Genomic DNA, 23,225 nt, shown 5'->3' with positions numbered 1-23,225 from the left:
AACACTGACTCTACTAAAAATACAAAAATTAGCTGGGTGTGGTGGCACACGCCTGTAATCCCAGCTACTCTGGGAGGCTGAGGTAGGAGAATCACTTGAACCAGGGAGGCAGAGGTGGCAGTAAGCTGAGATCGAGCCACTGCACTCCAGCCTGGTGACAGAGTGAGACTCCATCTCAAAAACAAAACAAAACAAAAAAACCCTGTATCCTTCAGCAGTCACTCTCCTTCCCCCTTCAACCTCAGGCAACCTTGAGTCTGTCTGTAAAGATTTCTGGAGGTTTCAGGTTAGTGGAAGACATTCCAATTTCCCAGCACCTCTGTTAGTGGCAGAGCCAGACTCAGAGATCCCCAGGGTAGGCCCTGCAGCCGGGGTCCCCAGTTCTCCGGGGTTCCCCAGTCAGGGAAAAAGTCCCTGACTTTCTTCCAACAAGGACTTTGAGAGAGAGAATGGCTTTTCTCTACTGTCCCTAAAGATGAGTTTTGAATAGGAAACATTAGAGATCTTTGTAGCTGTTTAGAGACACAAATTTTGGTGCATTTGAAAGATAATTTTGTAATGGCTTCATTCCTAAGCATTATTGCAAAATTAGAAGCTTTTAAAACTCGTTTGTTTTCTAGGTCACTGAAGGTCAAGAAATTTGTGTGATTGAAGCCATGAAAATGCAGAATAGTATGACAGCTGGGAAAACTGGCACGGTAAGTCCCCAAGTCTCCATCAGCCCAGGCCGGCCTGTGACGGAGGAACGTCCACCTTTGAATCATGGATGATCTGGCTGCAAAGGAACCACAGAGCCAGGCGCCCTCTTCCCCTTCTCCCTTTTACAGAGGAGGCCGCTAGGATTGGGAGCTTTTTCCATTCTGCCCTGATGCGTCCCTGCCTCATCCAGAGCGTGCCTTCCAAAAAAGTCTGTATATTATGTTCAGGTAGTCAAAGAACAATTGTTCTTCACCTTAATGTCTTTCAAATTAAGGGGTCTTTAATTTTTAATGTTTACATCTGTCTTGGAGGCAGTTAGTTATCTGAGACTTAGGTCACACAGCAGGAAACGGTTTTACAGATTGCAAAAATTAATGTAACTCTTCAAGACAGTTTCTCTGCAAAGAGAACAATTCAGTTGCAGATCAAGAGAAGCTGAAACCCCATGTGCATGTGGGACTTAATTATTTAGGGAGAAAAAAAGGAGAGTATCTATTAGTACTGAAATTCATTAATAGTGAAACTTCAGTGTATTTTTTCCTTGAAGAAAATAGAAAAGTCTTTTTAAGCAGTAACTTCATTATTCTACCTGTGACTATAAGGATCCCATTAGTAGGTAAAGATCTTTTCCGAGGGCCGTTTGGGTTGGGAAGTGTCTGCAGGGTGGGGCATGATTGGAAGCGCAGGGCTGGCCATGTTGGGCATGTGGCCATGTCTTGGGACCACTGGGCGCAAAGAGATCCATCAGTTCAAAACCAGGTTTGCATCAGAGAGACGCAGCCTCAGTCTCATGCTCTGTCACTGCAGAAGGCAATCAAGCTGATTCTCAGAGAAGGGGCAGGGAGAACAGAGACCCAGGTGTATGCCGGTGCTGGAGGGGTGTGGACAGCTACGGCGTCTTGGTGCGATGTGGAGAGTAAAACGGCATGATTTGCAGTGTTTTAAGGAATTCCTTCTAAATTACTTTGTAAAAAAGTGAACAAGAAAACATTGGTTTCTGTTGATGTAAAGATGCTTTTATTGGTTCTCTGGGATTTAATGTTTGTGCTCGCTAGTGTCATGACACCCGTCCCTGATGAGAACTTGGCCTAGTAGTGGGGACTGAGAAGGTGTGTCTGCTGCACGCCAAGGGCCCTGTGCTGTGGGACTGAGGTGCTAATGCAGAGATGAACTTGGCCTTAGTTCCCTGAAGGGTCGTGGTGCCACCCATCAGTGGGTTTCCCGTCCTCAGGGCCTGGATCTCCCTCCACCCTCATGGCTGGAGCCATGCTGTGCATTCCGCTCTTCTCTCCCCATCCCCAGGCCTCTCCATTCCAACCTAGCCAGGAACCACAGAAGTGGCCCAAAGCCCCCATGCAGAATAGCAGGGCTTGGTTCCTACCTGCGAGGCCACTTTTCCTCCCAGAGAAAAAGTTCACAAAGGAAACACATCCTCAACTGTGGCAATCGTAGCGTCACTAAAACGACGTCACGTAGGAGGGCTGCTAAATGGAGACAGGAGCATCGTGGAAAGCAGCCTCTTCAGTCCAAGCAGCAAGGTCTGCAGTGGCCGATTAGTTCCAACCCGTTGTTCATTTTCAGGCACGAGCCAGAGCCTCCACCGAGTCAGATGACTGTCTTTTCCCCACCTCAGCACCCCCTTGCTAATTGAGCCTGAACACAAATTTGGGAAAGCAAAATTTGATAAAGATTGACCAAAATTGGTAGGACAAGAAGGCACGGTCCACACACCCATGATGCTGGAAAGGGCGACCGCACAGCCCCACCGCTGCTGAGGACTCGGTTTTCCTTCAAAAGGAAGGTGGCGCTCAGACTAGGGAAGTCCTCCTCTTACTCAGCAGCTGATCTGACTATTGAATGTTCTGTTCTTTTTCTTTTACACTAAATATTCCATTAATTCTCAGAGAACATTTCCACAACCTAAAGCCACAGAAAGAGAGGGAGGCCAGGGGTTAGAAGTCACCTGGCAGTGAGGAGCCCGCCTCAACCTGAGTGCGCCCAGTGTGAGGGGCCAGAGCGCAGGCCACAGCACGAGTTCCGCGGAGCACAGCCCTCAGGCTGGCCACTGTGAGGGTGCTGAGGACAGAGGAGGCGAGAAAGGGGAGGCGTGCGGCAGAGCCACCAGGGCACCTCCCCGTTCACCAGGATCCCTCCAACCGGCTCCGGTGGGGCGGCTCCTGCCTGGGCTGCTGGGCCCGCAGGACTGTGCATTTCTAAAAGTGGATTAGGAGCCTACCGCCTCCTGGTTCTGGTTACTAATTCTTACTCTCCCCTCCCCCTGCATTTTTAAAAATTCAAGGTGAAATCTGTACACTGTCGAGCTGGAGACACAGTTGGAGAAGGGGATCTGCTCGTGGAACTGGAATGAATGATTTATAACCTTTCAGTCATCACCCAATTCAATTCGCCATTTGCGTGATGCTTTCACACAACTGATCCAGGCATTTTACAGAACACCCCCATGCAGCTACATTTCACATCGTCATATTACACAGAATCAAGACCAATATTCTGCCAAAAAAAATCACCAGTGGAAATTTTCATTGATGTAAATGCTGTATGTATGATTTGTACTTCTCCTGTGAGATTTCCTAGTGTCAAACTGAAATCAATAAAACAGTATTTGTCTAACTATTAGTTTGTCTTCATTCAAAAAAGGGGCAATGTATACTTAGGCGACAGGCTCTGCCAGTGGACCACCAGCATTTCTTTGTGATCCTTTCGGAAGTTTGCTATAAATGTCATTTCTCTGCCTGGCTTTATTAGCACTTGACTTTTTTCATCTCATTGCCTGCCTTCTTCTGGAAGTGAGGCCCTCACTCCTGGTGCTGATTTTCATAACTTCTTAAGGACTGGGGAGTGCAGATGCAGATTTAGGCAATCCCCTTCCTGCTGTGGCTCTCTCTGTGGGTGCAGCACTGATGGCTGACCCCTATGGAGGTCACCTTGAGGCTTCCTGGCAGCCTAGGATGCTCTGTCTGCACTATTTTGAGGGTGAGCATGCTGCCTGGTCCCTTCCCCATTGCACAAGCAGGGCAGTCACAGGGTGCCTGGGGGCCTCACCCACCCTGTCAAGGCTGATGCTGCCACAGGCTGATGAGCTGAGACCCATCCCAGCCTTTTTGTGTTTTTTTGTGAAGCAAGTTTCCAATTAAGCAAAAGAAGCTAAAACTAATGATCATGTTTTTGTACCAGATGCAGTTAGCGATCACAGTCTACCATTAAGTTGAAGAGTAAGTGAGCTCTCCCAACAGAGAACGAGGTTACTGAGGATCACAGCAGCTGCATTTTCATTTGATTCTGAAATTCTTGGAATATGTTTCAGACTTTGCTGGGAAGCAGAAGCAAAAAGCCGTGCACCAAGTTGAGTCGATGCTGACAATTATCAGATGGAGGTGGGTAGTAATTGGTACTTCGTGCTTTGTTAAAATTATTTTAAGTGCTGTTTGTATTCGGAAGCTAAGCTTCTGTCAGGTCTGAAGAACAAATTACTAATGCGTTGGCTCTTCTCTGAAAGGACCACCCCCAAATGCTCTCCCTTCAGGGGGCAAAGATGGGGCCTGACTGCCGAGATCCGGGCTCAGATAAACTTCCACTTGAGTCTGGGTGCTCAGCTGTGTCTCCCAGCAAGTGGCTGTTATTTTTTTGGACCAGAATGTAAATAACCTTCTACCAAATAAGTATACTAAAAAAAGTGGGGGTCAGACACAGCACCAACACTTTTATATTTTATTTCCCGAAACATTGACTTCAATTTTAAATAACCTTTAATATTGCTGTGAAGCTTGATATAAAAAATATGAAGAATGGTGCTGTACACACTCTGATACACAGCATACTTTCCCTGTGGACCTTCTTTATAAATTTTACCCAGCCGTCTAAAATCAGCTCTCAGGGACTACAGGCCACCATCAGTCTAGTAGCGCTGCTGAAATCTAGCTGCAACACCAAGTGTTTTACATTGATCCTAAATGTTATCTTGAGCTCAAAGCGGAGCAAACAAAAACAACCGAACAAGGAGGAAGAGGAGAGTAAGAAGAATGGGGTGTGATCACACAAATTCTCTAAATGCCATTTAGGGGAATTAAAATCCTCCAATTTTCTTATCAGGTGGAAAGATGGGAGGGAACCAGCTTGCTACTTACATGTCAACATTATTTGTAAAATCCGATGCCACTGAAATATTGGTTCCTTTTCCGGTGGATTCCTTGGAAACGGCTCTGTTCTGCTTTTGCCTTCACCCAGCATGGGCTGGGCTGGGAGCATCTCGGAGCACCAGGACGCTCATGCCTAGGCCCACCCTGCCCGCCCCGCTCATCTGTTCTCCCGGGGGTTGTAGCGCAGCCCGTGTGGCCCCTCAGAGTCATAGCTGTCGTGGTGAGGGAGCTGGGCCCACTCCGGCGGGAAGGTAGCCGTGCTGTACACGAAGCACTGCGCCTCGGCGGGCGCCAGCGGCTCCTTTGCGCCTGGGGCCCGGTCCTCCAGCAGCTGCACCCGCAGCGCCGTGCGCTGGTACAGGGTCGGGCAGCTCTCGAAGTCGTCCAGGAAGCGCAGCATCCGCTCGTCCACCGCGTAGACCTCGCCCTCCACGCGGCGCCCCGAGCCGGGCAGGTGCAGCAGCCACGGGATGTTGTGCTCCCCTGCGATCACCAGCGGGTAGGGCTCCAGCGTGCGGCCGTGCGCCCGGAAGTCTGCGGAGCCGTGCGCGCCATCCCGCAGGACCCGGTGGTTGGGCTGGCCCCGCTTCAGGGTGCCGTACACGAAGAGGAGGGCCATCGGGCAGAGCTGCGGGGAGAAGAGGCGACTGGTGAGCCCGCAGCGGGAGTTCTGCATCTGCACCCGGGGTCGGCGCGCGGCCCCGAGCGTCTCGGCTGCGGCCGCTCCCCTGTGGGGGTCGCAGCTCGCGCCACAGGAATGCGAGATGCAGATGAGAATGGCCAACGGTTTTCACACATCATGAGACGTTTCGATTTTCGGTCATCACTCAAACACCTGAAAACCGTCCCTACTTGCGGGCTGTTCACAAAACCAGGTTGGCTCTAACCTGTGGACGCAGTGTTTGCCAATCCCTCCGCTAGAGAAAGGGGCACACATTTGTGACTTCCCTGATGTGTCTGCAGCAGAAGGACACCTGGGTTCCACAGGAGGAGGACCCAGCCTCCCCGCAGCACTTGGATGGATGATGCTCCTCAGCCCTGCAGGGGCAGCCCGGCCTCGCCGGCAGACCACCACCTCTCAGGAAGAGCCTGACCTGCTGACTGCGCAGCCTCCCTCCTGACGACACCAGTCTCCACCCCCTGCACCCCAGGGTCACAGCTCAACGCCAGAAGATGCCCTGTCCAGGCCCTAGCAGGGACCTCCAGACACGCCCTGTTCAGATCCGCAGGTAACCCCCGCTCCCGAGCCCAGCACAGCCGTCTCACTGTTCTCAGCCCCTGCATGGTGGGGTGGAGGGTCCAGCAAGGCCGCTGCCTTCTAGAGCTGCTGATCTGGGAAAAGGCACTCCTTGTACTAGGACAGTTTGTCAAATCTTGTCCCAGCAGCCTGCCCTGCTACCTGAGCCCCACAGAACTGCCATTTTCCTGAGCAGTTTTCAGTTTTTTAAAGGATTTTGAAAACTGCATAACTATTATAGAAAAATTAGAAATAAGCAAAAAAAAAAAAAAATGGACATATAATTTTGTAACCACCTGTTATCTGGCTACAGTGAGAACACAGGTTTCAGCACTAAGTTCCCTGGAACTCGGGTCCTGGCCGTCTGTCCCAGTGGAGCTCTAGCAGCCAGGCGTTCTGCTGTTTCCCCTCTCAAGGTCTTAGAGGGCAATGGTGCTTCACGGTGACTCCCTGTGGTGACCTTGGCTCCGATGTGAAGGTAAATATTTACCACTTGCCTGGGTCTGGGCTACAGACTGTTATATAATGACAGAAGTGATTTGCGTGAAAGTGACTCAAACAAAACTGGAAGTGAACACTGAGAGGGGTGGAGCCCCTCGCTCCACTGCCCTATGTGCCCCTGCCATGAGGTGACGGACGGCCTGTGTGGCGATTCCTTGAGATGGGCTTTGCAGACGGGACTGCAGGGGCAGGCAAACAAGGCGGCGGCTGTCCAGGTACCAGCAGCGGCTTGTGACCGGCCAGAAATGCCCCTGGACACCGGCGCTTGCCACCAATCCTGCAGACAAATGGCCCTTGGAACGGGATTTCTTTTTTTTTTTTTTTTCTTTTTGAGACGGAGTTTCGCTCTTGTTACCCAGGCTGGAGTGCAATGGCGCGATCTCGGCTCACCGCAACCTCCGCCCCCTGGGTTCAGGCAATTCTCCTGCCTCAGCCTCCTGAGTAGCTGGGATTACAGGCACGCGCCACCATGCCCAGCTAATTTTTTGCACCTTTTAGTAGAGACGGGGTTTCACCATGTTGACCAGGATGGTCTCGATCTCTTGACCTCGTGATCCACTCGCCTCAGCCTCCCAAAGTGCTGGGATTACAGGCTTGAGCCACCGTGCCCGGCTGGAACGGGATTTCTGTTTTCTTCTCAGCAAACAAGAGCTGGTCTGGGGGTCTAGGCCTCGTTTTGCTCTACAGGTGTGCCCCTGCTGCCTCTCGGTTCTGTGACCAGCCTGTGTGACATCAGTGTTCCCCAGATTTCAGGCACATTTTACTAGGAAAGGTGTGACCTTGGGAAAAACACATGGCTGGCCAGACGTGCACCCCACAGGCCTGGCCCTGCGATAGCCCTGGGACACCCGAGCCAGCGTGGGGACACAGTTTAGACTTGGGAACATGCCGGAAGAGGAAAGTCCAGATGTGAATGAGGAGAACCTGGGGTAGGACAGAGCTGAGGGAAGAGGAAGAAGCAAGTGCTCGGGCCTGAAGTTGCCAGAAGTCAGCTGCTGGGGAAATGGAGGATGGGTATACAGGAAAGTGACAAAAGTCCCCAGCTGAGAGCAGCGCTGGTGTCTGGAGCGAGCACTGGATGGAAGGGGCTGCCTACAGCAGCGGGCGAGGAGCCAGCCCGAAAGATGAGCACCCGGGGGGCGATGACGGTCAGAATCCTGCAGCGCAGCTGCCCTGGGGACTCGTCCCTCCCACACCTGCATCCCAGCCCCATCCACGCTTCCTCTGCCACATCTCCCCCCGCTCTCCTTCCCCACCGCCTGCCTGTGCCCCTGGCTTCTTTGTTCCCCTGGAGCCTGTCCCTAGTGCAGCACCCAGAGGGTCCCTGTCAGTCTCTCGCAGCACACTCCCTCTCCCACCTTGTCTCCTGCACTCTCTCCCCTCTTGCGCAGGCGGCTCCTGCCCGCCCACCCCGTCCCTGCGCCTGACCTGGGGCTGGGCCCACTCAGTCTGTCATATCACCCTGTCTGGTTGTCTCTAGAGCACGTGCTCTCTCAATCATGGGTCTCATTTGTTGCTGGAACATGGAAGAGCCAGAAGAGAACTTTGAAACAGCCCAGTCCAGCGCCTGCAGGTGAGGAAGCTCAGTCCCAGGCTGGTGGCGACCTAGGACCAGCCAGCCAGGCAGGGCTGTAGTCACACTGCAGACCAGCTCTCCACAGCCGGGTGCCTGCCTGGCTTTCCCTGACACAGTGTTTTAAAATGGCATGCATCCATAATGGAAATAGATCACTTTACAAGAAAAATGAAATTTCTTACTCCTTTCCACTCCCTGGAGGCAGCGCTTTTAAGGCTTTTAACTGTTGTGTTTGGCATTTATCTCTATATTGTTACTTACACTTCTACTTCTTGATGTCTTAAATCATGTCCTGCCTTTTTACCCATAAAGTGGGTGAGCACGATGGTTCTAAAGCACAGACTTGAACGGTGTGACTTTAGGCAAATCACATAATGTCTCTTACAGCTTCCTCAACTGTAAAATGAAGTCACAGCAGCCTGCCTCAGAGACTGCGGTGGGTTACCAGCACACATCCTGTGTGGTCTGTTCACATGTGGCATGTGCCACTGCTGTCATCACTGTAGAAGCCTGACACCTGACTCTCCTACCATGTCCCACCATCCTCCCAACAGACCCATCACAGTGCTGGGTCAGCCCCAGACCGATTTCGCCATTAGAACCAGGTAAACGTGCTCTCAGCTGAGACACAGGGCCTACTGTGATTACATTTCCTTTCTGGGCCCACTTTTTTTCTTGAAATTAAAAATTGTTTTAAGTTTGGTTTTCTGTTTTGCATTTTGCTTAGGTTTCTAGGACTGTAATTCAGCCTCACGTTTTCTGAGAGCACAGTCAGAACCCGGCCCTGACCATCCCCCGGAAGGTCCTCCCTGCCCAGCTCTAGTCTGGGCTGTCCGTGTCGCTGCCATCCAGGCCACTCTCATTCCTGTCCCGCCCTCCGGCTGGGCTGATGGCCACATTTTGATGAAATATATTCTCTCCCACTTTTGGTTAATCACGTGGTTGGGCAGATGATTCTGGACATCATTTCCCTCAGAAATCAAGTCTAGAGACATTTCTTCATTGTCTTCTCACTTCCTGAGTTCTTGCGAGAAGTCAGTACGCTGTGATCCAGGTTCCCTGGGTGTGACTCCAGCTCTTCTCTGAAGGCTCTTAGGGGTTTCCCTTTACCCCTCAGATTCTAGAATTTTCCAGTGATGTAGACTCTGGTTTTTTCATTGACTGTGCTGGGAATTTCGGTCTGAATGCTCCTTATCCTGGATCACGGGGCGTTTTCTCCCCTCCTTCCTCTTTGTTCTCTTTCTGACACTCCCAACGTTCTAGTGGTGGATGTCCTGGCTTCAACTCCAGTGTTCTTAACTTTTCTTCCTTCCTCCAGGTCTTCATAGTCTGCTTTATCCTCCATTTCTTCTATTAAAAACTTATTTGCCATCATAGTATCTTTTTTTTTTTTTTTGAGACAGTGTTTCGCTCTGTCGCCCAGGCTGGAGTGCAGTGGTGTGATCTTGGCTCACTGCAACCTCCGCCTCCTGGGTTCAAGTGATTCTCCTGCCTCAGCCCCCTGAGTAGCTGAGATTACAGGCACCTACCACCACGCCTGGCTGATTTTTTACTTCTAGTAGAGACAGGGTTACACCATGTTGGTCAGGCTGGTCTCGAACTCCTGACCCCATGATCTACCTGCCTCAGCCTCCCACAGTGCTGGGATTACAGGTGTGAGCCACCACGACCAGCCTCCACTCTTTTTTTTTTTTTTTAAGCTGCTTTTTGTTCATTCACAGGCTCAGCACTATCTTAAAAAAAATTTCTTTTTTTTTTAAGTTTTCTTCCTTCCCTTCATTGCCTCCATTTCTTTTAACTCTTCCTTTTCTCTGTATTTCAAGAGGTTTTCTTCATACATGATCTTGACTGGAAAAGCTGAGCCACTCTTTGGAAGTGAGGCTGAGCTGTGTGAGCCTAGCCGGTGGCAGGCCTTGCACGGGGCTCTGGGGACAGGCGCTGGGAGCTCGGCAGACTTTCCCTCAGTGCTCGTTTTCGGGGTGCCACCTCACCACCACTCAGCTAGGCATGTGTCCCCAGCACCAAGGCGTTTTTGCTCCCCAGAAAGGAACTGGCTGTCCTCCGTCAGGTGTGAGGGGAGGCGGCAGGGTCTCTCAGCCCTTCTGTGTCTGGGACTGTCCCTGCCTCTGTGGCCGCGGTTCTGGACTCCTCTGGCGTTGCAGGCTTTGCTCAGCTGACTGCTCATCAGCCTCTCGCTGTGCAGGAGCCTAGGTTTTCGGTGTCTCCAGGCTAAGTCAGCTGTCACTCACTTCTGTGTTCCATCTTCCAGAAACATTTGTCTGCTTTCCTCCACTGTCCTTGTGGGTTGTTTGAGCAGCATTTAGGAGGAAACTGGACACAGGGCCTGGCCTTCCCATCTTCTCTCCTGCTGCACCGCCAGCCCTAGCCACCTCCTCTTTGAGAGGCTTATGTGAGCCAGAAAGGATGTGACAAGACAAACTGCTTGCTTAGAAGAATGGTGAGAGGGTTTTCTTCAGGTGTAGGTGACTCAAGGGTATGTCAAGTCCCCTGAAGAAGCCAGTAAGTAGCAATTGCAGCACCTGAGTGAGGGCTGGGTAGAGGGGATGGCTAGTGACAGGTGAAGGAGCCAGGCAGTGGAGAGGCAGAGAAAGCACTTGCTCTTCCTGCTGCTATGAGAGAAAGGGAAGACGAGGCAGAATTTGCAGAAGGAAAGCCCGATGCAGCCAGGGAACAACGCAGCCATGCAGGGAACGACACAGCCACACAGGGATGGCCTGTGTCATTGAAGCCACAGTGTCACTGATAGGAGACTGAAGACAGACTTGTCAAAGGGTGCCTCATGGGAGACAGCTGCACAGCGCAGGTGCTCGCTCTCAGAAACCAATCCTTCAGTAAGAGGTGGCAGCACCATCACTCAGGCGGGGAGACTACCGCCAGGCTGAGAACAGTCCTACGGAAGCAGCACAGACTTTGGAATGAGAGGTGTAAGATGCCAGGACATAGCAGTACTCAGCACACAGTGGTCTTTGTTTTTACTATTCTAGGGATTCAGCTGCAAAGGAAGAAAAAGATTTCATCCAGGAGTGGACAAGCAGGCTTAGGAGAGAGGCAGGAGGAGAAGACAGTCTTGCAGGATGGTGTTGCTGAAGGCGGCTAACTCCCAGCAAGGACCTGACTGAGGGCCACCTGGGTGCATGGGCCCCACATTGAGTAGTTTGTGTCATATATCAGTTTATTTAACGCTCTCAACTCTATAAAGTAGGTGGTATTATCTTCATTTAACTGATGAAGAGACTAAGATGAAGACTCCAGCCCAGAGCTGGTGAGGGGCAGCAGCAGGAACTGAAGCCAGGCCTGCTGGACCCCAACAGCCTCTCTGGCTCTGCCACTTGCAGTGACCCCAAGGCCCAAGGGAGATGACCCTGTCAGGTATGGTGCAGGACTCAGGCTCTGCAAGGGCAGAAATGGTTTGCAAAGGACCCTACACTTCCTTCTGCTTTTGGTTCCCCACTTGTTTTGAATTTTATCTGATAAACCAAATCCTTCTCTGTATTTCCTTTCTTTTAAATTTCTGGAGTTTTAAAAACTATGATAAATTTTGTTATGTGTATTTTATCACTACTATTTTTTTTTAGGTGTTCAGTTCAGTAGTGTTAAGTATATTTGAGTTGTGAAAAAGGTCTCCAGAACCTTTTCGTCTTGCAAAACAAACTCTGTACCCATTAAACAATAACCATGGAAAGTAAAATCACCGATGAGGAATTCCTGCTCCATGCTATTTTGATTACTGTAACTTTACAGTAAGTTTTGAAATCAGGAAGTATGAGACCTCCAACATTGTTCTTTTTCAAGATCACGTTGTCTATTTAGGGTCCTTTGATATTTCCATATAAATTTTTAGATTGAGTTTTCCTCTTTCTGCATTAAAGGAATGAATGCATTAATCTGTAGATCACTTTAGGTAGTACTGACATCTTAACAATATTACATCTTAACAATATTGTCTTCCAATCCATGAACATGGGATATCTTTTGATTTATTTGTGTCCTTTCAGTTGCTTTCAGCAGTGTGTTATACTTTTCAGTGTACACATCTTGCTGCTTGGTTTATTTCCAAGTATGTTATCCTTTTTGATGCTATTGTAAATGGAACAGTTTAATTTCCTTTTCAGATTGCTAACTGTTAGTGTATAAAAATGCAACAATTATTTGTGTTACTTTTGTCTCCTGCAACTTTGCTGGATTTCCTTATTGGTTCTAAAAGTTTTAAAGTGGAATGTTTACATTTTCTATATAGGACCATATTGTTTACAAACAGAGGTAATTTTACTTCTTACCTCTGATTTGAATGCCTCTTAAATTTCTTTTTCTTGCCCGATTGCTCCAGCTAGGACTCCCAGGACTCTGTTCAATAGAAGGGATGAAAGCAGCATCCTTTTCTTGTTCCTGATCTTCAAAGAAAAGCTTTCATTCTGGCATCACTGAGTATCATGTTAGCTGTGGGCTTTTCATATACTGACCTTAAGCTGTTGAGGTAATTTCCTTCTGTTCATTTGTTGAATGTTTTAAATCATTAAGTTGTGTTGAATCTTGTCAAATGCTTTTTCTGTGTCAACTGAGATGATTGTGTTTTTTTTCCTTTATTCTGTTAATGTGGTGTATTACATTGATTGATTTTCTTACATTGAAATATCCTTGCATTCCAGGAATAAATCCCACTTGGCCATGGCATATAATCCTTTTCATGTGTTGTTGAAATCTGTTTGCTAATGTGTTGTTCAGGATTTTTGCATCAATCTTCATCAAGAATATTAGTATATAGTTTTCTTTCTCGTTGTGTCTTTGGTTTTAGTATCAGAGTAATGCTGAACATTGAAGTGTTCCTTCTTCTTCAGTTCTTCAGAAGAGTTTCAGGAGGGCTGCCGTTAATTCTGTAAATGTTTGGTAGAACTGGCCAGTGAAGCCATCTGGCCCTGGGCTTTTCTTTCTGGGGGATTTTTGACTGCTGCTTTGGTCTTTTTACTAGTTATAGGTCTGTTCAGTCTTGGTAGGTTGTGTCTTTCTAGGATTTGTCCATTTCATCTAATTGTTCATAATATTCTCTTGGCCTTTTTATTTCTGCAAGATGTGTTGTTCTGTAAGATGTGTTATAATGTTCTCTTGTCTATTTCGGGATTCAGTTATTTGGGCCTCATCCTCTCTTTTTAAGTTAAAGGTCTGTCAATTTTGTTAGTCATTTCAAACAGCCAAATCTTGGTTTAACTGATTTTCTCTGTTGTTTAAAATTCTCTATTTTGTTTATCTCTGCTCTAATCATTACTGTTTCTTTCCTCTGCTAAGTTTTGGGTTTTGTTTGTTGTTTTTTTGAGCCTCTTGTTCCTTGTCTCTTGTATTCAGCCCATCTTCAAGGGCTGCTGTGAGGATCACAGCCAACAGGACACATGAAAAGTCAATTACACTGGTCAGATGCTTCTTAGAACCACACCAAAATGTGCCTGTGATTCATTCTGGCTGGGAGAATGTCAGGCTTCTCTTTGGGTGCACCACCAGGCCCCTGGGCGGGGCTGGGAGGGCGGCACTACCACTGCAGAAGGGGATGCCACCTTCTGAGAGCCGCATGTTACTGTGTCTTCAACCCTGCTCCCTCTCACCATGCTAGTTGTTTGTTTGTTTTTTCTATGGCACAGGGTTACAGTCAGAGTCTTAGATAAAATGTAAGGGCTTGGTTTAATAAGTAATGGTTAGAAATGGCTGTAGTCGAGCCATTGGGGTTTTTCCAGATTAAAACAAAGATTTTTCTTGGTCTCTGCTTTAATGTGAAATCACTGTCCCCAAGTCAGCCCTGCTGCATCAACACAGTATGAGCCTAGCCCTTGCAGGGCCAGAATCAGGAAAGGCGACCTCAGAATTCTGTAGCTGGGCACTGCGGGACAGAGTGCATGTCACATATAAAACAGTGCACTATTAACAGGCCTGGATTGAATTCCTGCTTCTACCCCTTTGACCTGTGGGTCTTTGGGGAAGTTTGTTGTTTGTTTGTCTTTTTAAAGACAGGGTTTCACCATATTGGTCAGGCTCGTCTTGAACTCCTGACCTCATGTGATCTGCCTGTCTCAGCCTCCCTAAGTGCTGGGATTACAGGTGTGAGCCACCACGCCTGGGGAAGTTATTTCAAGTCCATAAGCTTGCATTTCTTCCTAGTTACCCCAAAGAGTTGACCTCCACTGACTGCTGACTGTGTAGGCATAAGCACCTGATGACTGTGAGTTCCCTCTTCCTTGGGGCCCTTCCTTATCCCTGCTCCCTCCTCAGGTTTCCACCTCAACTCCATCCTTTATCAAGATCTTCTAGAAATATCTACCAGCTATAGTCTTCTCAATAAAGTCCTGTAAAAAATAAAAATGAATACATTATAATTGGAAGAGGCCATCAGGCAATATCAAGTGTGGTTGTGGCCTTAATGATTTTTCAAAACGAAGAAAAATGCTTGGGAAGGTGATATGATGGTGATTAAGCCACAGATTAATTCCAACTCTGGAAAATCTGTCTTCTGCAGAAGATAATATCTTATTTTTCTAAAAGAAAACCAGGCAATAAAACCCTTCATTTCTAGGAAAGAAACCAGACTGCTAGAATGACCAACTTAAAATTTTCTACATTTTACGTATTGAATTCAGTAGGCATATCCTTCATAATAGAAAATTAGTTTGAGAACACTACTTATGCAATAAAAAATATTTGGTATTTCTAAGTTCTTTCATAAGGAAAACATCATTACCTTTCTGTGTTTTGAACAACACACACAGATACGAACAGGAAGAAACTTGTCCCCATGGGCTGAGCCAGGATCAGTGTTAAGCACTGAAACAATTAATTCCCATTAAAGGATTAAGGCGCTCAGGTTCACTTCGAATCAGAAAAGTGAATCATGAATAAAATGGTGTACACCTAAGAGGCTGCTGGTCCCACTTAGTAAGTTAGAGAACTGAAGAGCAACCCAGAGTGCAGAGAAGCGGAGCAGCCGCTGGCCCAGCAGCGAGAAGACGAGTGGGGTTTGTTTCATGGGACAAGATCGTCCTTCATGATGCTGTGGAAACACTGGGGGAGAGACGGGTTGGGTCCTAGGATGCCGGCCTTACTCCAGCAGACGAAGTCCGTGAAAGTAAATCTACAAAGCGTGTTCCAGCTCGCAATGTCATCATCCTTATAGCATCTTACCGTTAATACGCAGCATCAAAGAAAGAAATGCATGAGACGTTCACATTCAGTCTGTGAATTTTACTGTGGGTTCCTAGAGCCAACTGAGGGCACTGAAGATCTCTGCAGACATCGTTCCCTGACGCTAATGCATTAAGGAGGAGGGAGGCCTGCTGTGGTTGGGACTCGGGCACCCTCGACTCTGGAATCAAAGAGGCCAAAGCTGAACCTCTGTCCACCCAACTGGCCCGGACAATAGCAACACCCAGGGGACAGCACGGAGGTGGAACAGGCTCAGAGAGCCTCGAAAAGCTTTAGTTCAGTGAAATCGGGTTTCATATTGCCAACATTTGAGGAAATAAACACAATCCTGAGCGTCCACCTGGCCTGGAGCTGCCTGAAATGCCGGTCACTTATTCAGCAGTTCTCCCTGAAGGACAGTCCATCTACAGTTTCGTATTTCATCACCCAGGCAGAATTTGAAAGTGATTACCAGTCCTTTGCATAACTGTTAAGATTGTTCTTGCTTGATATTTTTCCTAGCCACCTGGTGGCAAGAGTGTAAAAGGCAGGATTTAAGAGTTTTTGATGATAGTTTACACATCACAACCACCTCATACGCCTGGTGCACATTTAAAAGCCTGCATACACAGACCAGGAGAAGCGAAGAAGAAAGAGGCTTGTGTTTAACCAATTTACAAAAGGATCTTAAATAGACACCCGCTTCTAACACAAAAACCACCTTTATGAAAAGATGCCTCAAGAAAATATTCATCTTGTATATATGAAAACTTCGTGACCGGAGGAAATGTTAGTAAAATCTGTATGTCATCATGTCAAAGCATCTGCTTCTCCATGTGATAAACTACTAACAATACATACCACCAGTTGGCAAGTTAAGACTTACTTAGAAAAAGGAAAATGATTTGGACTTGGGCAACATGAAGCTCAGGCCCCTGCCAGAGGGGCTCTGCCACTGGCCAGGGAGAAACAGTTGCAGAATCAGGAACTCCTGGTCCAGAGGATGGCCCGGCAAAGAATTTATCTCTGTCTTTATGTTTGCTGCATGAATTTGCTTTTGTCACTCAACATCTCGCGTCAAAAGTGGCCCCAGCAGATCCTGGGCCCACTAGCCTCACGAAGGGCATGGCGATCATGGCTGTACACTGGTTTCAAGGACGCCAACTGCTGCCCTCGTCCTTCGGTGACCACCAGCAGCCACACCTGGCACCAGCCCTGAGCACACACAGCCACTCTACTTGGTGGAAGCAGAGTGAGCCGCACATGGGATGCTGTGCATGTTACCCTGAGAGGGGCCTTTTCTTATTTCATGGAAACCTTGTGTGTCTCTTCAGCAGCCGCTTCCCCTCGCTCCCCCACTGTAACATTATTTTCTCTGGAGAAAACACCGAGTGTCTGATATAGTTACACATTAATTCTTCAGAAGTTTCTTAGAACTGTAGGAAACAGGTGAAAAAACAAAATGCCTTGAACTTTCAACTTGAGCCCGGCCTGTGCACATGAGGCGGGCCCTAAGGTCACTCTTTCCCTGCGTGGCTTGGGGCGACGTGCCAGGGAGCGCTCGGCCACATCCTGTTGGCGCTTTGATGCTTTCATTTTGTCGCTTGCTAGTTTCTTTACAGCAAAGACAAGGGCTTCCTGCTAAGGCAGACCCCTTACCAGCACCACTGCATACCCCGGAAAAGTCCCTGGCAAAACACCTTTCTTCCATTATCCGAGCAGGCCCTGGTAAAACACTGGCGCCTTTGAAATCAGAGGCCAGGGCCTTCTCTCCACACTTCACTCAAGACACTGAACACTCACGGGTCTGGGAAATCAGATGGGCACTTGGTAGTCCCTGCTGCCATACCGGGCGCCCTAAATGCTCCTCAGCAACCATCCCTTGAGTTTTTACTCTTTGGCCATGCCAAATATAAATAACTTTTTCATGCACTATCACTTTAAAGGCAATTGTGTTGCCACCTTTAAAATGTACAGTGACCAACAACTCAGACATGACCGTCCCCTGCATCCCCATGTCTGCTTCGAGTATGGAAAGGAATCGCTGGAAAATCCCAAGATGACAGGCCAGGGAATGAGCACTATGCAAACAGGCAGGATGGTGAAATGGCCAGGGCCACGGCCCCAGATTCCAGGCGCGGCTGCGGGAGCAGAGGTGCTGCCAGCCCCTGCTGCCTCCCAGTGGGACGCTCAGAAGGCACAGCAGAGGCCAGCAGCAGGAGCCAGAGCCAGGAACACATGCTGGGCAGGCGGCCAGCAGCCTGACACCCGAGACGCTGTCAGCCTCATCACACACGGCCCCCAACCTGCGGGCACGGCCTCAGGAACCTGGCTGTACTTGCGGCCCTACCTGTGGCTCAGAGGGGTCAACGCTGCCCTCAAGGAAGAGCCCTGACTGCATGCCTACCCCCTGCCAAATGCTCCACTTACATTCTCCACCTGGTGCCCCAAACCACATAGCGAGGTTGCCTTTCTCCCAGCTTCAACCCCATTTTGTAGATGGGGAAGCTGGGGCAGAGATGAAGTGACTCACACAAGGTGACCCAGGCAAGGGCAGCAGGGCCTTCACACCTCCTTCCTGACCTCCACATCCTAGGGCCCCTGGAGGAGGGCATCCCTCACTGCCCCAACCACTCCAGTGTCCCTGGCAGCCAGTGGCCTGGGCTGCCCCCAACACCAGGCTGCAGTCACATCCACCGTGGCCTTCAGAGTCCAGAAGGTGCCCTCAGGGCTCACTGAGCACCCCTGGGCTACCCGCCTGGCTTGTGCCATGGAACTGGCGCTCAGACACTGCCACTTTCCTGAAATTCCCAATTTTGTCTTTGTGTTTTGTAAGCAAAGTCTGCTGGGATAACACAGCACTCTCGTGAGCGGGGGAGAGCCCAGGAGCGTGGGATCGTGGTGGACCCAGGGTGTGGGGGGGTTCTGGCGTTGGGGGGAGGCCGGGTGAGCCACTGTGCTTCCCAATGCAAGTGGAACCTGCCCCCCGCAAAAGGAAGGAAGGAAGGGTTCTGAGAACACAGACACCAAAGGCACCACCATGTCCCTCCCTGCCCATGTGTCAGCCAACCACATACTCGGACCATGACACAGAAGGCCAGGACAACCTGCTGGGCCACCACCGTGCCTTCCCCTCTCTGCTTTCCTCCATCAGTAGGTGAAGGCAGACAGTGTTGGTAGAATCTGTGCATCTCAAAAGGGAGGAAACGGCTAATTTTCTGATAAGAATGAAATAAATATGCATGAATAAGTTATGAAAAGCTGTCATTTCTGTGATTTCATGAGTTAAATGCATTGAACACATGCACTGAAACTGAAAAACTATGCCAAGAATTTAATAATAAGGAAATAGACTAGGTGCCGCGGCTCATACCTATAATCCCAGCATTTTGGGAGGCTAAGGTGGGAGGATCACTTGAGCCCAGGAAGTCGAGGCTGCAGTGAGCCATGATCTCACCACTGCACCCAGCCTGGGCCTGAGTGAGACCCTGTCTCTGAATAAATAACAAAGAAATAATAGTAAAACAAAATATAGCATATATAATAAAATATTTAGCTTTTAGCAACTAAAATCCTCCAGGCCAAGTTGAGGGGGTGGGCCGCGAGTCCGCAGAGGGAAGGACTGCCGCCTCTTCTGGGTCCCTCGACTGCACCTTTTCTAGCTTTTCAACAAGGACGTCGCACGGCCCGAGGGCGGGGTCTTGCCTTCTCTTCTTTTCACCCCCCTCTGTCATCTGGTGTGGGCTGGCACATGCAGTAGGCACTTCATAAACACTGCAGGAAGCCACGGGGTCATCCCACGCAGCCCAGATTCCCACAGAGGCACCATGGGCCTTCGGGCTGTTGGGAATCCTTCAAGTTCTCCTTGTCTCAAACCCCACAGGTTCAAACACAGCCCAGGGCGCACATTCACAGGCCCTGGATTCAGTGCCACCTCTGTCACCTCTTCCTTCCCACAAGAGAACCAGGTCGCCAGACCCTCAGACCAGGCCTGGGAGCAGGGCAGAAGCAGGAGTGTGGAGCAGCCAGGTGGGATGGCACCGGCTGAGCCTCAGCCCATTACAGCCACTGAAAACCCGCAAAACTCACCTCCAGAGACCAGACCAGAGGGGGTGGGGTACTCACCGCTGAGGGCACAGGGCCCTCCGGGAGGATGGAAGTGTTCTTTGTATTGATTTGGGCAGTGGTTCCATGGGGGATATGTTTGTCAAAATCATTGACCTATCTATGCCCTTAATCTGTGGCTCTTGGTGTGTGTAAATTACACCTCAGAGAAAGGTGACCTAAAACCAAGACTGACTGAGTTCACAGGAGGCCGGCAGGGCCTGTGCAGGCCTGAGCTGCCCTTACTGTGTGTTCTTGTCAGCGCTCAGCAAGCTTCACAGCCTAGAATCAAGCTGAAGCTCATCTTTTCTTTAGGGTTTCCACAAGCACCCAAGTCTGTCCAAAGCCTTTCTGCAGATTTGTGCTGGCTTCCCTTACACTCAGTTGCTTTCTGGAGATATTCAATAAGACAAGAACAAGACTTCTGTGCCACCCGGCTGCGGGGAAAGAGAGCAGCAGGGTCAAGGTCGAGCAGGCCGGGAGGCATGAGGCGGCCGTGAGCACTGCAGGCCTGGGCACCGGGATGGGGACCAGGCTTTCTCTGCCCACCGAGGGCCCCACGCACACCAGCTGCTGACCAAGCAGTGAGTTCCCACGAAGAAACACAGCAAACGGTTTGCCTTTTAGAATATTTTTCCAGGCCTGCTGGAAGACGGTGCAGCAATCACACGCTGGCAGTTGTTCAAAATATGTTTATTCTGCCTGGGGCAGCAAAACCCCGGGCAGCCGGGAAAAGCCAAGAATCTGTGGCTTGTCCCAGCCCGCCCTCCACTTGTTAAATAGGACACCCAGGTCTGGCTGATGGCAGGCAACTTCTCTTCTACCTTGTGTGCTCCCAAAGGTCTGGATTGTCTCAACTCTGGCAGGAGGCAGGGGAGGCCTGGGAACGCCACCTGTGCCTTTCTGCTGCTCATTTTTCTAGAGCATGGCTGCTTTTCATTTGGAACCTTTGGGTTAGAAACACCTTGACTGAGTTTCGAAACAGGAATAAATATACATTAGTGTTTTGTTTTTCAGAATCATTTGAATGTTGTATTGACTGAACATGGTTTTATAGGAGTTTTGCCTTCTTAAGTGAGAAATGGAGAATCCAACTTTAAGTTAGAAGAAGCACAAAACAATCACAAAATATCACAGTAATTCTCTAGGTGGTTTGCTGACAGAATATTCTAGAAAGATGGGAATAAATATAAGAATGTTCAAACAGCTCTCAGATAATCATTTTAAAAGTTAAACCTACTTAAAAGTGAAGAAAGATAAATTACAGATACCAGGGAGGCCCCTGGCGAGGCTTGGGCCAGCGTACCCTGTATTTGGCAGCTTCACCATCTGGTTGCTTTGAGGGGATCAAGTTCCCTGGAGAGAGGCTGCACACAGTGGGCACAAAAATAGTCAGATCCCCATAAACATGCCCAATTATACGGCCCTAAAATTTAAAATCAAACAAATTTAAGAACTGAGAGCCAATAAACAGAGATCAAAGCCACATGCCTGTCAATCATCTGGGAAGAGGCCCACCTGACTCAGGCCCAGCAGGCAAAGCCACAACAGGGTAGGTAGATTGCAGGCGCGTCCAGGGGGTGCAGGGTCCACAGGAGAGCAAACCAGGGGGCCACCACCCAACATCATGGAGCAGAATAAATGTATCAGCGTGAATTAAAGTATTTCAGAGACTACTTTCAAAGACAAGCACCAAATACAACTGCAAGATGTCAAATTTAAAATCCCTAGGAATGCCACCTCCAATATGCGTGGAGCCTGGGCATAGCTTAGAAACCACCACCCATGGGCTGGGTGCCGGTAGCTCATGGCTGTAGTCCCAGCACTCTGGGAGGCCGAGGTGGGTGGATCACCTGAGGTCAGGAGGTCGAGACCAGCCTAACATGGTGAAACCCCATCTCTACTAAAAATACAAAATTAGCCGGATGTGGTGGTACATGCCCGTAATATCCCAGCTACTCCGGGAGACTGAAGCAGGAGAATCACTGGAACCTGGGAGGTGGAGTTTGCAGTGAACCAAGATCACGCCATTGCACTCTAGCCTAGGCGACAAGAGTGAAACTCCTCAAAAAAATAAATCAATAAACCACCACCCATGTGGCCTAACCTGCTTATCCACTTCAAACCAGCACAGCATCATCCTAACCCAGGGCTCGCTGCTGGTTGGCAGTGCCAGCCAGGGCCCCATATCCACTGCCCAGAAACATGAAATTAGGAGCTAAAAGGAACCGCAAACCCAGCTGGCCACTGAAAGCTGGGCAACAAGTTGTACTGTAGCCACGCGGCCTTCCGTGCCAACGGCAGGAGACTGGGTCAGTGTCCAGCCAGACTCCGCCTCCAGCGGGCCCCGTAAGGCAGAACTCCTTTTGGCGCAGTAACAGGTTTGCCTCTGCATCGCCTTCGTTAAGAATAGTATTAAAACCAGTTTAAACCTCGAAAAAGATGCTGATTACCCAGAGATCACATAGCCAGAGGCGGCAGACCAAAGAAAGGAAAGCAACTCAGAAAAGTCCATTGCTTACATCAGTGCCCTCAAAGAGTTGAGACTTCATCCCCAACACACATGGGCGCACACACATGATGCCATTTTCACACATTTGGAAAAAAGAAACATTCTTAAAGATAAAAGCATAGAACTCAAAATTAGGCCTGATTAAGTTTTTTGTATGAATTACTTTGTTCCCAAAGCATTCAAATCCTTTCAGTGCTTGAAGAATTATCCCAAGTTAAACTCAATTTAAATGGCTGAGAGAGAAGTTAAGACTCTGTACTACAAGGAAGAAGGGAACAGGGGAGGCAACTCAGGGCGTTTCCCTGAGTGAGCTTCCACACTCCCTGCGTAGAGCGGGCCCATCTGCCACATGCCTGTGAGTCCTGAACGCATGCCTGGCCGGTGTGCGCTGGCAGCAGCCTGAGTTCTGAGGCCAAAACATCCAGAAAAAGGCATTGAGCTGGAGGTACTGGCCCTTCTCAGGAAACTGGATGCGCTGAATGAATTCAATCTGACCCAGTTATACACTGCACCCGCACCAAAAACAAAACAAAACCACTTTTTTTTTTTTTTTTTTGAGACGGAGTTTCGCTTTTGTTACCCAGGCTGGAGTGCAATGGCGTGATCTCGGCTCACCGCAACCTCCGCCTCCTGGGTTCAGGCAATTCTCCTGCCTCAGCCTCCTGAGTAGCTGGGATTACAGGCACGTGCCACCATGCCCAGCTAATTTTTTGTATTTTTAGTAGAGATGGGGTTTCACCATGTTGACCAGGATGGTCTCAATCTCTTGACCTCGTGATCCACCCGCCTCGGCCTCCCAAAGTGCTGGGATTACAGGCTTGAGCCACCGCGCCCGGCCCACAAAACCACTTTTAAAAGCTCCATTACAGCCAGAAACCACTGACAAAAGCCAGGCCAGGCTGAAGCCAAGCACACCCATCTTTGGGTTTACAACTCCTTGGCCTCCCCAGTGTTGGGGGTGGATCCCAGGACCTTAGACATTATTTAAAAGCACATTTGGGTATATACTTGGCTTTTGAAAGCACTTAAAAGCACACGCACGGGCAACTCCTGAGACAGCGGAATGGGCTGTGAAAATGTGCAAGGCCCCAGCGGCTGCTGTGTGGTTGGCAGGGAGAGGCGGCTCTCCCAGGTGAGGCCCTTCCTCCAATCCACTTGCTTCAGAAACAGCAGAACAGCAGCTTTGCTTTTCATTATGGAGTTTTTTTTCCCCCAAAATTTACAGTGTTCTTTCATCAGGAATTTAAAATCATGTTTACT

The 23,225-nt window shown here is 49.2% G+C and overlaps 2 protein-coding genes across 12 annotated transcripts in view; one reads left to right on the top strand and one right to left on the bottom strand.

Annotated features, from left to right (window-relative positions):
• The window catches only part of PCCA (propionyl-CoA carboxylase subunit alpha), a 445,241-nt gene extending 440,851 nt beyond the window's left edge, over window positions 1-4,390 (top strand). For 4 of the 5 annotated variants that reach the window (XM_003928223.3, XM_003928222.4, XM_074387479.1 and 1 more), the window contains 2 exons: window positions 621-698; window positions 2,999-3,330. In XM_003928223.3, the coding sequence (XP_003928272.1) occupies window positions 621-698; window positions 2,999-3,067 (147 nt within the window). In that variant the 3' untranslated portion in view covers window positions 3,068-3,330. Of the gene's footprint in view, window positions 1-620; window positions 699-2,998; window positions 3,331-4,024 lie in introns of those variants that run through there. The other variant, XR_012514288.1, reaches the window with a different exon arrangement.
• Window positions 1-23,225, bottom strand: part of GGACT (gamma-glutamylamine cyclotransferase) — a 78,315-nt gene that overhangs the window by 17,622 nt on the left and 37,468 nt on the right. For 2 of the 7 annotated variants that reach the window (XM_039473120.2, XM_074387480.1), the window contains exon 3: window positions 4,415-5,484. The exons of 4 other annotated variants lie outside the window; for them this stretch is intronic. In XM_039473120.2, coding sequence (XP_039329054.1) covers window positions 5,014-5,475 — 462 coding nt within the window. In that variant the 5' untranslated portion in view covers window positions 5,476-5,484 and the 3' untranslated portion in view covers window positions 4,415-5,013. Of the gene's footprint in view, window positions 1-4,414; window positions 5,485-6,389; window positions 22,621-23,225 lie in introns of those variants that run through there. One more of the 7 variants, XM_003928226.4, reaches the window with a different exon arrangement.

This window comes from Saimiri boliviensis, chromosome 16 (genome assembly GCF_048565385.1).
Source record: "Saimiri boliviensis isolate mSaiBol1 chromosome 16, mSaiBol1.pri, whole genome shotgun sequence".
NCBI classification, from domain to species: Eukaryota; Metazoa; Chordata; class Mammalia; order Primates; family Cebidae; genus Saimiri; species Saimiri boliviensis.
This window is presented reverse-complemented; position numbering and strand designations above follow the sequence as displayed.